This window comes from Myotis lucifugus, unplaced genomic scaffold (genome assembly GCF_000147115.1).
Source record: "Myotis lucifugus unplaced genomic scaffold, Myoluc2.0 scaffold_328, whole genome shotgun sequence".
Taxonomy (NCBI): domain Eukaryota; kingdom Metazoa; phylum Chordata; class Mammalia; order Chiroptera; family Vespertilionidae; genus Myotis; species Myotis lucifugus.
Genome location: NW_005871376.1, coordinates 1,251,379 through 1,265,189, shown reverse-complemented (window position 1 = coordinate 1,265,189; position 13,811 = coordinate 1,251,379). Strand labels below are relative to the sequence as shown.

The 13,811-nt window shown below is 49.5% G+C and overlaps 1 protein-coding gene across 3 annotated transcripts in view; it reads right to left on the bottom strand.

Moving 5' to 3' along the window:
• Nucleotides 1-2,124: 2,124 nt before the first annotated feature.
• Nucleotides 2,125-13,811, bottom strand: part of SLC25A37 (solute carrier family 25 member 37) — a 37,272-nt gene continuing 25,585 nt past the window's right edge. The window contains exons 2-4 of one of the 3 annotated variants that reach the window (XM_006100748.3): nucleotides 7,506-7,734; nucleotides 5,241-5,297; nucleotides 2,125-3,244 (exon numbers count right to left, since the gene is read on the bottom strand). In XM_006100748.3, coding sequence (XP_006100810.1) covers nucleotides 2,724-3,244; nucleotides 5,241-5,297; nucleotides 7,506-7,734 — 807 coding nt within the window. In that variant the 3' untranslated portion in view covers nucleotides 2,125-2,723. The other 2 variants (XM_023764315.1, XM_023764316.1) reach the window with 2 other exon arrangements.

Here is a 13,811-nt window from a genome sequence, read left to right as displayed (position 1 = left end):
GCCGGTAGGAAGCAGCAGTACCTTCGCCTTTAACAGGCACAATCGTCCTTAAATAAAGTTACTGGCATAACAAAGTGTTGGAGATGCAGCCTTCAGGGCACAGGGCTGGGAATAAGACATCAGCATTAAAGAAGGAAAGAAAAAGAAACCATACAAAAGGATGTAGGCCAGTAAATACCTAGATTTCATCCAAAATTTTAAAAATATAGTCATGGACTGGATTGTTATCCCATTTGGAAAAAAAAAATCCATGTTTTATTAAAAAATAAAACTGATGAACAAGTGGGTGAATCTCCAATCAAGGTCTGACACACACATGCGCACACTTGCTCAGAGCTTGCATTGTACCAAGAGGCAGTGGCTGCCTGCAGGTGTCACTCCAAACACACTACCAACCAAGTGCAGGCCAGTTATGCTGAGTGGCCGTCATGGGGGCGGGGGGGGGGGGGGAGGTTGGGAGGCCACTTTCCTAGTTAGCACTTCACAACCACAAAGTCACGATCAACAAGTGGACTGCTGTCGGCACAAGGCAACAGCACAAACTTCGGAGCTCAGGACGAGCCGGGGAATTAATTCCCACAAAATAAGGGATCGCTTGTGTATGTGTAGTGCTCATGCAGCCCCAGGGAGACCCGGTGGGGAAGGCAGGACAGGTGGCATCACCCCCACTTCTATGCGATCCACTACACAGTGGGGATCAGACCTCCCACCGGAGCCCAGAGCTCTGAACTCTCCCTCCTTCTGCTCCTTGCCTCTCCCACCCTAAGGGGTTTTCCCAGAGACGTAAACAGCTTCTTTGAATAACAGCAAAAACAAAATCCTGTAGGGAGTAAGAAACATTGTGCAACAATGTGGTGAGTATAAGGGGACAAAAGGGGTGGTTGGGTAATTATTTTAGAATTCGATCTGTTTTTTCCATTCACAGAATTTAACAGAACACTGGACATGTTTAGAGAGTCGTAAATACTTGCCACAGCAACATGGTCTCCATGGGCTTTTGCACCCCAGTGGCTAACCCTGAGCTGGGACAGGCCAGCAGCTGACCCCACCCAGGAGGATGGCCCAGCTCACAGGCGCACATGGGAGCTGCCAGCGCCCTCTCCTGTCCCTCATCTGAGACTCCCAGCACGAGTGTCCCAAGATGGAAACTGTCCCAGCGCCACCTGGGTTCTTCCCGGGAAGTTATAGGAGCCGGGTCTGCGCCTCAGTGACCAGCTCAGCACTGACTGCCTGAGGCCAAGGGCCAGGGGCGAAGGCTGGCCCAGGCCTGCAGGAAGGAAGCACACTTGTGCTCTGCTCCCTTTAAAAAAGCCGGGCTCTGAAAGGAGGCCATCAGCTCATCCCTTGCAAGTCTGGCAGCCAATGGAGAGCCGTGGCCAGAGGAACAGGCCCGCCCTCTCTCCGTGATAATCTGGCTCAGACTCACCATCGCAGAGAACAAGGTAGTTAGGCCTCGTGTTCTCCACTGATGAGGACCTACGGGGCTGAAGGAGGCTCCGGAGGCACCCGGACTTGTGCCTGAGGGTCTGGGCCTTGCTTCAGCGGCCGGCCCGGCTGGAGGGCCTGCCCCTGTCACTGCGGTGAGAGGCAAATGCCATATACTTGCTATGTGTTTTCAAATCCCTAAATCTGCACCGGGAAAGAGATCAGGAGATTTAGTCAAAGCACAAACAAGAACACCAGAGGCGCCTGGGTTACAAGGGGGATGTGGAAAGAAGTCCTAGGAAATGGTGGGACTAATCCCAGCTGGTAGCCAGACGCTGGCGTTTCACAGGCTTCCAAGTGCTGGCCCAGGCCCGGGAAGGAGACGGTCTCACAGGCATAAGCCTAGTCATTCTAATTCTGCTGGGGCCACTGTCCTCCAGGTGATCCTGTCACCAGCACATGTGTGCGCCCACAGCAAGAGAGAATGTCCCAGGGCCCGGTCTCTGGTCCTGGAATTTTAAGGAAAGACAAAGGCTAAAGGCACATGAAGGTAATGATGAAAGGAAAAAAAAATAGCTGAAAGATACATATTATTTGTGTGTTTTTTCAATGTACCTTCCCCCAAACCCCATAAAAAGAGAAATTCAAAAATATAAACATATTTATTATTTTACATTCAAGTGAAACTCAACACAACTCTAGGCCACATTTAGCAATTTATTACTTTGGTGCCTTTTTATCTAACCCAATGGAAGAATTCCGCCCTCCATTTTTTAAAATCAGCTTTGTATTCCTAGCTGTCACACTTATCCGTACACACACAGGCACACACACACACAAATCCAAAAACCTCTATGTAGAAAAATAAAGAATAAACATTATCCATCCATTTTATACTGTGTACTAGAACTTTTATATACATAATGTGCTCTTTCTGCGCTCATGGTTTTCAGTCATGCACACTTTCTTCCCCACTGTGTGACCTATGATTCGAGGGGCGGGGCCTGCCACAGTGAAGCAGGAAAGCTACATTCCTCGTAGGGGAGGAAATAGAAAGCAATTTCTCGCTTTCCTTCCAAAGTCTTTCCCCCCTTCTACCACCTCGGATGTCCCTGCGGACGGCCTCTGGTAGGCGGCTGTCCCATCCTCTCCTCTCTCCAAGGCGTCAGGGAACGGAAGGCCCCCCCTGAGAACACCCTGCAAAAATAATCCCGCTGTGAGGGCGCGGGAAGGGAAGCAGGCAGGGAAAACCTTTTAAAAATACAAGATTCTGGAATCGCTGCCCACAGCCTGTTCCTTTAGTACGGAGTTCGAGTCTCCAGCTTGTGCTTGGTGAGGAAGTACTTGAAAAATTCGTAGACGGACCAGGAGATGGCAGTGGAGGGCATCTGGTAGATGATGCGGGCCTGCATGCCCTTGAAGTAGCCGGGCAGGCCATTGAGCTGGTACACCGTCCGGAAGGCGTTGGCCATGCCCGTGAGCCGGCCGCTGATGTTGGCCAGGCTGAGGGCCATGTTCTCCTGAGTGTTGAGAAGGGTCTTACAGACGTCCAGGGGGGTGGTGGCGGCCGCGGCCAGGGCCCCGGCCAGCCCGCCGGAGAGGATGTGGGACTGTGGGTTGTAGCCCCGGTGGGGGTTGACCTGCTCCTGCAGGAACTCGTAGGTGATGAAGTGGATGGACTGGAAGGGAATGTTCATGGTCAGCTGTGTGGTATAGCTCCGGTAGAAGGCCCGCAGGCCCTCGGTCCTCCAAACCGTCCGGATGCAGCCGAGGGCCGACCGGTGTGGCGAGTTGTACATCTGCATGCGCTGTTTCACAACTGTAGTTGGGCCGCAGGGTGTGGTGGACAGGCAGGCAGGGGGCAGTGGGTTGGTTTGGCCCCACCCCGGGTCAGAGTGCAATGGGAAGCCAAGCCATAAAGAAAAACAAGCAAGTTTAGACACGCTGGTAACAGGTCAGAGCGCGCACACAGCCCCAGCTGGAGACCACAGAGGGCCAGCTGCAGGTGGGCCGCGCTCCCACCCCAAACCTGAACCCTGCCCCTGGCTCTCCGGCCCTCCTGCCCTCCTGGACACGAGTCCCATCTCTCCTTTCCTGTTCTGTCTGACAGTGTCATTAGCTTCTGTGTCACAGTGCTCTGGGAAGACTCTAGATCAGTGATGGCGAACCTTTTGAGCTCGGCGTGTCAGCATTTTGAAAAACCCTAACTTAACTCTGATGCCATGTCACATATAGAAATTTTTTGATATTTGCAACCATAGTAAAACAAAGACTTATGTTTTTGATATTTATTTTATATATTTTTATATATTTAAATGCCATTTAACAAAGAAAAATCAACCAAAAAAATGAGTTTGCGTGTCACCTCTGACACGCGTGTCATAGGTTCGCCATCACTGCTCTAGAATTATGCCAGCCCACTTCACTGACTACCTCCAGTGAAGGCCCCTGCTTGGTTCATACAAAAGTAACTGCGGGTCAAAGGCCACAAACTACAGTTGTGAAGAGCAAATGAGGGCCCACTGTGGTCCCTTAGGCTTGGGGTTGTAGTCATCCCCACCCATTGCCCAAATGAACACACAGTGTGCTTTTCTTTATTGTTAAAGGAATAAAGTCCGTCAATCAACATGATGTCAAGGAGAAGAGGTGGGGGTTGACACTGGTTTTCTGCTCCTTTGAGAAGCAAACAATTCTCACCTGGTTGGCATGCGCTAGCTGGTCACTGACCAGGCCCCCACATGAATCGCCTTAAACTCACTCAGAGAAACCCACCTCCCAGTCGGACCCGTCATGTCCCTGAAGGACAGAACAAGTCCCTGTCTGCTAGGTCTGGGGAGGCAGCTGGTTACAAGTAAGAAATTTTAACCTTAAAAAACAAACTTGTAAGACAAGATTTAAAATGTTGACATTTCTCCCTTCTGGAAAGGGGTGGTTTTATGGGGGGGAAAGGTGGAGAGAGCCCCTCCTCTCGCGGAGCCTAACCCAGCAGGAAGCAGGCCCAGCACCAGGTCCTAAAGCTCCTTGTTACTCCGACCAGTCGGCTAGGGCCACTGGGACACAGAAAAAACTGACTCGAGTCTGCACAGCTGAGAGCTGTTGCTCAATGCTCCCAAAATTCAAAAGGAAAAAGAGGTAACGTGGGAGGAGATAGCAAAACAAAACGGCCAGATGTTCGTTTATGAACTCGAGTGATGCATACATGGGATTCAGAATACTCTCATCTCCACTCATGTACTCATGTTTGAAATGTTCCACGATGATTTCAACTTCCTTTTAAAAAAGCAAACTGAACATAAGCCTCCATTGAAGGGCCTTTGACAGCCCCCCTCCCCCCCCTCCACCGCAAAATGTGTCTAAGGTTGAGAAAGGTTGACAAGGGCCAGAGGGCGTGTGTGTGTGTGTGTGTGTGTGTGTGTGTGTGTGTGTACAAAGATTTCAGACTAGTGCAAAAGACGCACCAGGAGGGCTTGTTAAAACAAATTCCCTGCTCCTACCCCCAGGTTCTGATAGAGTAGATTCGGGTGGGATCTAAAAATTTGCATTTCTAATACGCTCCCAGGAGATGCTGATGGCTGCTAGTCCCCAGATCACACCCTGAGTAGCTCTGTTTCAGAGAACAGGAATACCAGAAGCTCAAAAACTAGTGCCCCTTCTTGAGGCCTTTAATAAAATGTGGTTAAAAAAAAAAAAAGTATGTTCTTATTCTGCCTGGGGACCAGGAGTCCCCTTGCCCGACCTTCTGCCCCCACCCCCGCCACCGATTTTCCTGCCCCTCTGACATCCCACTGCCACTCCCTGGGACCAGGAGACATTACCTTCTGCCGGGTTCATTACTGCATCGTGGAGCAGGGTGGCCATACTCCCAGCTATCCCTGCAAAACAAACTCCAGAAAATTACCCTCTGGGACCAGGCGCTCTGAGAAAGTTCCTGGAACCTAAAATCAGACGGAACCCTGGGCACAGCTTTCTAAGAAGCAAAATTCACTACCAACTCCACCCAGGTGCGTGCTGACTCTTAAAGCCTTAACGTAATCATGGAAATACTAGAGAACAATGGGGAAGGTAAGAGGCACAGGTACCCAGGTTTTCATCTTGTGGAAACTCATTTTCTCTCTGGCAGTCAATCCTGGGCAAAGGTTAGACCTGCTAACACTGGATGGTACCCAGAAAACACACCTCGTGGCTTTTCCCACCGTCTAGGTTTTAATGCTAGCTTGTCCCTCGCCTCGTCTACCCATGAACTCCCTCTGCACATAAGCTGGGGCAATCAGAGGGAACGACACCATACACACAGCTGAGAGGCAGGAAACACCAGGAAAGAAATCTTTAAGAAAATGCCTTAATAAGACCTAGGCCAGTGGTCGGCAAACTCATTAGTCAACAGAGCCAAATATCAACAGTACGATTGGAATTTCTTTTGAGAGCCAAATTTTTTAAACTTAAACTATATAGGTAGGTACATTGTTATTAACTTCATTAGGGTACTCCTAAGGCTTAGGAAGAGCCACACTCAAGGGGCCAAAGAGCCGCATGTGGCTCTTGAGCCGCAGTTTGCCGACCACAGACCTAGGCAATAGAGCATGGGAAGAGGACGTCAGGAAGACCTGCACCTGGTGGATTTTCAGGGTTAATTTGCAAAGATATGACTTGTCTCGGAGAGGGCCAATCATCTGGCTTCAAAAACCAGGAGTTTCAAAATCCTGGTTCAGGCCTGGGACTTTGCTTTTGGATTTGGGCTTCCTCCCTCTGTGGGTCACAGGCCCAGTGATGAAGATGACTGCTGGAAGGTGAAAGGAATGGGGCCCCAAGATAAGGCTTCAGAAATATATACCCACCCGCTCCCTCCACACACACTGATGACTCTCCCCAGAAAGGTCAGAGTGCAATCAACCAGAGCACACACCACAGTGAAGCAGGCACAGCTGGGCAGACCCTGGCATAAACTGGGCACCGTTTGGCATAACTTGGCATAAACTGGGCACCATCAAACCGCAGTCAAGGGGTCCAGTGCCTGAGGAGCTACACCATTACACAGGCAGTTTCAGCAAAAGGAGAGCCTTGAACTCAGGGATGGCCTCAGAGGAGGCTCTTAGTGACCATCTCAATAAATGCACCTCATGCCCAGTTTTTAAAAAGCAAAACAAATGTCTGCACACCAGCCAGATACAGTTATTACTACCAAGGCTGGCTGATGGGAAGGACACTTGGGGTTCTGCACAGAAAAGAGAAGGGAAATTGTTGCTGGTCACATCGACCTCTCCATTGTTGAACAATTAATTTTGTTAAAATAAGAGCACCGTGCACTGCCATCACAGCCCCATTCCATACCCACACAGAAACCAAACGAGCCAAACCCCACAGGAGAAGCAAAACCACCACTCGGTGGGCCCGGTAAGACATGTCTAGGTAAGAGCGGCCCTCCAAACCCAAGCCCCCACCCAGCTCCCCAAACAACAAAAGAGAACTATTCCAGCCCTTGAACGCAGAGAGATGCAACTCAAACAAACAGAAGAGAGTGGGGGTGACATTCCCAAACCCCCAGAAGCTTAAGGTGGGAAAGGCCGTCTGCGCTGGAGCAAATCCTTTGTCAGCCATAAAACTTCTTGACCTTTTAAAGCTTAGTTACATCTTGACGTTGCAGAGACCTGTTGAACCAGTTTTTAAATAGTCTCAAAGAAGCTGTCCAGACAACTTTTTTTTTTTTTTTGGAATCCAGCATTCAAAAGTTTTGTGTCTATTCGGGGTGTGTTTCCTAGATCTGATCATGAATGGCTTTTGAATGTGTCAAAAACAAAAACAAAACAAAAAAGTGAAAAACCCACGCAACAATGAAAACGGAAACACCTCTGTCACCAATCTCCCCAGCCTTCAGAAAGCGAAGAAGGGGAACGGGAAAAAGCATGTGTGCGCGTGTGCGTGTGCTTGGGGGTGCGCGCACACACACGGCGCTAGAGTTCTTTATTCACAAGCAAGCGTGGCGGAGACGAGGCCTCAGGCTGCTGGGTCACAGGGAGAAGAACCCTGGGGAAGGGTCTGTTGAGGACAGAACTTTCTAACTGCAGACAAACGCTTTCAAATACCATTGGCTATGTGGCTGTTTCCGTGGTGGTGGAAAACGGCATTTAAAGTCCTTTTCATTTTCTCATAGCAGCCAAAATACATGGCATGGGCCGGCCCTGCGCCCATGACCATCACGTTGAGCCCTCGCAAGGGCCTCCAGAAGCCTTCAGTCCGTACGATTTTCTTGAGGGCTCCGTAGATGCTTGTGTACTGGGCTTTGGGATCTGGATTCAAACTCTGCATTCGTGTCTGGGGGAGGGCAACAAAACAAGAAAAGAGGGGCATTAGTGAGGGCGGTCGAGAGGGACCCAGAGAGAGTGAGAGAAAACAGTCCATTTGCATCGTTTCACAGAATCTCTTGGTGAAGAAAACACGGGTTCTCTCCTTCCTGGATTGCTCACTGCTCATCTCTCCTCCCTCCCAGACATCTACACATTCACATGGATTTCATTACACCCGGCCAAGGGGGTAAGGATGAGAGACAGGAGTTAGACTAGGAAGACCTGCCCTGCCACTGGCAAGCTGTGTGACCTCTGACACGTCCCTTAACCTCTCTGAGCCTTGGGAATCCTTTATTAAGAAAAAAAAAATAGCCCTGGCCGGTGTGGCTCAGTTGGTTGAGCATCATCCCATGCACCGAGAGGTCGCTGGATCAATTCCCCGTCAGGGCACATGCCAGGGTTGCTGCCAGCTCGATCCCCAATAGGGAGTGTGTAGAAGGCAGCCGATCGATGTTTCTCTCTCATCAATGTTTCTCTCTGCCTCTCCCTTCCTCTCTCTCTAAAATAAATAAAAAATATATATTTTTAAAATAGTCATGGGAATATAAAGTACAGCATAGGGAATAGAGTCAATAATATTGTAACAGCCCAGCCAGAGTGGCTCAGTGGTTGAGCATCAACCTACGAACCAGGAGGTCACGGTTCAATTCCTGGTCTGGCACATGCTGGGGTTGTGGGTTCGATCCCAGTAGGGGTCGTGCAGGAGGCAACCGATCAATGAGTTTCTCTCTCATCACTGATGTTTCTATCCCTCTCTTCCTCTCTCCTTCTCTTTTCTGAAATCAATAAAAATATGTGCTTAAATAATAATATTGTAATAACTATGTAAGGTGCCAGGTGGGTACTAGAATTATCAGGGAGAACAATTCATAAATTATATAAATCTCTAATCACTACCCTGTATACCTGAAACTAATACCATATTGAATGTCAAATGCAATTGATAAATTAAAAACAAAACAGGGTTTTCATGACCGTAAGTGAAACAATACATGTGAAAATCTTCAATAAACTCAGAGACCTAGGGAAACATGAGAACGGGGTTTTGTCCTGGCAGGCGGGGCTCAGATGGGCATTCTCCCAGGCACCGAAAGGTCACTGGTTCGATTCCTGGTCAGAGCACATGCCTGGGTTGTGGGCTCGATCCCCAGTAGGGGCGTATGGGAGGCAGCCAATCTATGTTTTTCTTCTCTCTCTTCCCCTCTATCTAAAATCAATAAAAACATGTTTTTAAAGAACCTAAGTATCATTATTATTATTATGCTGTTGTTCCCACTCCGGTTCTCGTCTTCTGTGTCCTCACTTACCTGAGACCTCCACGTTCTGAAAGCTCCTGTTCCATCCCTACCATGAAATCTCCCCGGATTCTAGAGCCCGTCTGGCATTTTTGCCATAAGCATTTTGCTGTAAGCATCTTTGCCACAATCATTTTTGCAGCACAACTAATTGGCCACAAGGCAATTTTGCTGTAAAAAATAATAAAAAATTAAAGAGGGGCATAAGAAGGGACACAATGAAACATGAAAAATTAAAAGGACTTTATTGCACAAAATGAAAATACATCATCTTCCACGTCTTTCAAGTTTGTTTGCTTGTTGATTCGTCTCCTCGTATGACATCACACTTTTTCTTTTTCTGCAACAATTTCTTCCTTCAAGTCTGTTTCCAGCTAAAGAACCGGTAATGCTCTCGAAGACTGTTGTGTTGTGAATCAGTAGCCACCGCTCTGGTGTTTGCAAAGCTTGATAAACTTTTGGTGTTGACGGGTGTGAGGGTTGACTGTGGTCCCCAGAGGATTTGTAAACTGACGCGTGACCATTTTCAACAATAGGATGAAATCTGGCTTCCCAGGTAGTTTTGTAATCTGCTTTCTACATACTTGTTATCATCCACTATTTTAAGGCCACCACGACTGCTCGTCACTGTACAGACCATTACGAAAACTGAGATTATGTAACACACAAAGGGGAGTAACTGTGAGAACTTAGTCAATGGAGAAATGAAACCCAACTCACAACTAGGTTAAACACGCGACGTCTGCCAAAGTGTAAGCCAAACTATCAACTAGTCATTTTTATCTTTTACAGTGAAATTGCCTTATGGCAAAAATGCTTATAGTGAAAATACCTAGAACCCCCCCTCATTTCCACTAAATACCTTTTACATTTCATCCTTATAAGATAGCACCTACAAATACATGGTGTTGTTCCTAAGTTTTTAACATGTAGTCTGGACTGCTGGAGGCAGAGGTGGGCTCTCCCATCTCTATTAGTGCCGTCATGCTCCCCAGGCACCCGAGTGGATGCGATGGTTAATCTCATCCGTCAACCCGGTGAGGCCATGTTCCCCGCACTGGCACCAGATATGGTCAAACGCTAGGCTAGGTGTTGCTGTGACGGTACTTTTTAGATGAGCTTAACATGTACATCAGTAGACTTTGAGAAAAACTCCATAGTGTGGGTGGGCCTCAACTAATCCTTCGAAGGCCAGAAGAGAAAAATATTAATGTCCTCCCCAAGGAAGAAAGAATGCTGCCTCCAGACAGTCCTTGAACTTGAGCTGCAGCATCAACTCTTCCCTGGGTCTCCGGCCAACCTGCCCTGCAGAGTTTGGACCGGCCAGTCTCCATCATCACTCGGTTCGGAGAACCACTAAAGAAAGACCGCTCCCAGACCTAGCACTTTCTGGTAATGACCTCCATCTGGCCTGTGCAATAAGAGAGTCACCTCTGGTTATGTGAGGAGGAGTGGCGAGGGGTGCCTGGGGAGGGCAGTGTGTGTGGAGGGGGCGGAGGCAGAAAGCAGTGGGGCAGCTGGTGCCAAGGCTCCAGAGCCAGCCGAGCCAACGCCATCTATCTGAATTCTAGCTCTGGGACTCGGCTGGTTCCTTAACTTGGGGGCATAAAGTAACCCCAGAGAGCCACTGGCATGCGATAGCCTGGGAAACACCTGCTGTGGACGGGCAGTCAACAATGCCCAAACCTCTCCTGCCCCCCTTCAGGGATGTGAAGAACTCTCCCTTGCAAAGCTGCTCACATCAACTTACAGAGGAAATTTCTGATTAAGTTCTCGCCTCCCCTTTTTAAAACTAGGGGTGAGGCAGTGGGAGGAGTAAATATTACTGAACCCAAAATGCACCGTCCTCCTATGGGAAAGAGACAAAAAACGGGGCATCTTTGCACACTCCGTGGACTTCTCCATCCTCAGGGGGTGGTCCACTCAAGGGCAGGCCACATTTAATGACACATGCCTAGAACAGAGAGAGACCCAGGCAAGGCCCCTCTGGGCCCATCACAGCCATGGTTTGGGGGCAGAGCCTCTTCAGTCCTACAGCACCTTTGTTTCTTCAACCTGCCGGCAGGGAGCACCCACTTGGGTCGGGCACCAGGACACAGAGGAAAAGTCAAGGGGGAAACAAGCAAAGTGTGTGATAAGGGGAGAATGACACAGACTGCTCAGGGTGCCCAGAAGGAACCCAGAGAGACCAGGCTGCACCCTTACAGTCACGGTGCCTTTCAGCAGAGAGGCTGAGAGAAGCTGGAGGTGGCCAGGTAAGAAGTGAGGCAGAAGAGGCAGGAGCCAGAAAGGAAACCATCAGTTTAGTTTCTCTTTTTCCCGTTCAATGACTCTGCCAGTAAAACACACAAGTGAGACCAGAGACCAGTAAAAAACACACCTGTGGACCAGAGACGAAGAAAAAGTCACGGTGGCTAGAGACAACCCAAGTGTTCATCAATGGACGGATGAATGGGTAAGCAAAATGTGGTCCATCCGTACCATTAACTATTACTCAGCCTGGAAAAGGAAGGCCTATCTGACACCTGCTACAACATGGGTGAGCTTGGAGGACATGATCTAAGTAAAATAAGCCAGTGACAAAACGCAAATGGTGTATGATTCCACTTATGAGGTACCTATAGTCAAATTCATCTGGACAAAGAGTAGAATGGTGGTTACCAGGGGCTTCGGGGAGGAGGGGCGGGCAGTTAGAGTTTAAAGGGGACACAGTTGCCTGGTCTGGTGTCTCAGATGTTTAGAGCATCATCCCAATACACCAAGGTTGTGAGTTTGATCCCTGATCAGGGCACATACAAGAATCAACCAATAAATGTATAAGTGAAACAACAAATTGATGCTTCTTGTTCTCTCTCTCTAAAAATCAATCAATAATTTTTTTTAATTTAAAGGAAACAGAGTTTTGGTTTTGCAACTTGTAGAGTCCTACAGATGGATCGTGGTGATGGTAGCCCAACAATGTGAATGTATTTAGGGCCACTGAACTGCACACTTTAAAATGGTTAAGATGGTTCCTATGCTATTATGTGCACTTTACCACAATTTTTTAAAAAGTCAGGGAGAAGGTGAGAAAAAGGGAAAATAAAATGAATGAAGCAGGATGCATGGAGGGAGGGCAGAGCTTAGAAAACAACAACACAATCACAAACCAAAAACAACGGAAACAGAGAATTTCACAATCCACCTTTCCGGTCCTGGGTTTCAGTTCCTGCTCAAGGCCTTGCTACATGGCTCTCCATTTCCTCATAATAACCTCCCACTCTGCATTTTAATTCTCCCTTCTTAAAAACTCAGGATGCACATCGGTGTATTCAAGGCCCTGGAAGCCCTTCGGGAAAGCCGCCTGTTGAACTCGGTGTCACCAGGCAAACCTTAAACGTCTGTCTTTGGCGATGGAAGCCCTGGCTCTCTGAATAACCAGCTCTGCCCGCACAGCGCACTTGAGAACACACGGCTGTAGCCAACGGGCCCTGGAAGCAGGAAGTGCACAACCAGCTGCAGGTGTCAGAGGACCCCCGGCAGCCCCTGCGGCGTGGGCAGCAGGGCAGCCTGGGGGACAGGGCCCGAGGAGGTAGTGGAAATAGCAGGAGGAGCCCTCTGCTGCATGTTGTCATGCTACCCCCACACTGCTAACTGCCGTCTGCCCTAAAGGGGCAGGTGGAGAAAAGTGCCTTGGCCCAGAAACCAGGAAACCTGGGACTCTGGCCTGGTTCTGCCACTCGCTGTGTGACCTGAGCAAGCCGCTCAGGCGATGCGACAGGAGGTGCCACGTCAATGATACCAACTCTGTTCCTGCACTGACCTGGCCGGCACGGAGTGAGGGGTGGTCGGCCCCTTGCTCAGTAACTCCCCCAAGAAGACAAGACAGGACCAGCCTGCCTGGCTGGCCCGTCCTCTCACTGATGGGGGTGGGGGGGCGGGCGAGTGGGGGAACAGGGAGAGTGGAAAATACGCTGCTGTCCCAGGTGAGCTGGCAGGATCAGGTGACGGGAGCTGCGAGGGCCCTGGGCACAGGGCACATCTAGCTCAGCACCTGCCTTTTCAGATGCGACACTGGGACCCGAGCGGGAAAGCCCCTGCCCAAGATCGTATGAACAAGGAGGCACGGATCTGGGATCATCTGGGATCTGGGCCAGGACCAGAGCCTGGCAGGGAGACCTCACCTCCCCGAGCATCCCGGCCGAGAACAGCCCCGCCCACCCCAGCCCCTGCAGCCTCCCCCGGCCACTGCCCACTCCTCACCTGGACACGGCTGGGGATTCCCACCCCTCCTTCCTCAACCTCAGAAAATAAGAAAGAAGTAATAACATAAGAAACTTCCCATGTCAGAAGTACATGCGCCCCTTAAAGGGCCAGGAGAAGATAATACAGTATCTGCCCACTGATCCATCCCAAAGCACCTGCTGAGATCCTACTCTGATGAGGTGAATGGGGAGACGGGCAGGAGTGGGGGCTCCCGGTTCCTGGTGCAAGCGAGTGAACAAACATCACAGCTCAGCGAGGGACACAGCTCCCACCCAGGGACCAGGGCTGCACCCCAGAGGCCAGCCAGGAATTTCTGTTCCAGACTTTCTCTCAGAGAAAGGAATGCAAGTTCAGGTACCTAGAAAGTGCTAGAAAAATGCCAACTAATGTTAGCATCTGCCACCAGTGTCTGCTTCAGAATGAGAAATCAAATTGCTAAGGTGAAGTCTATCCCATCTGCCAGCTGTCGCCAAGTAGCACTATCACTAAGTTGAACCATAGTAAA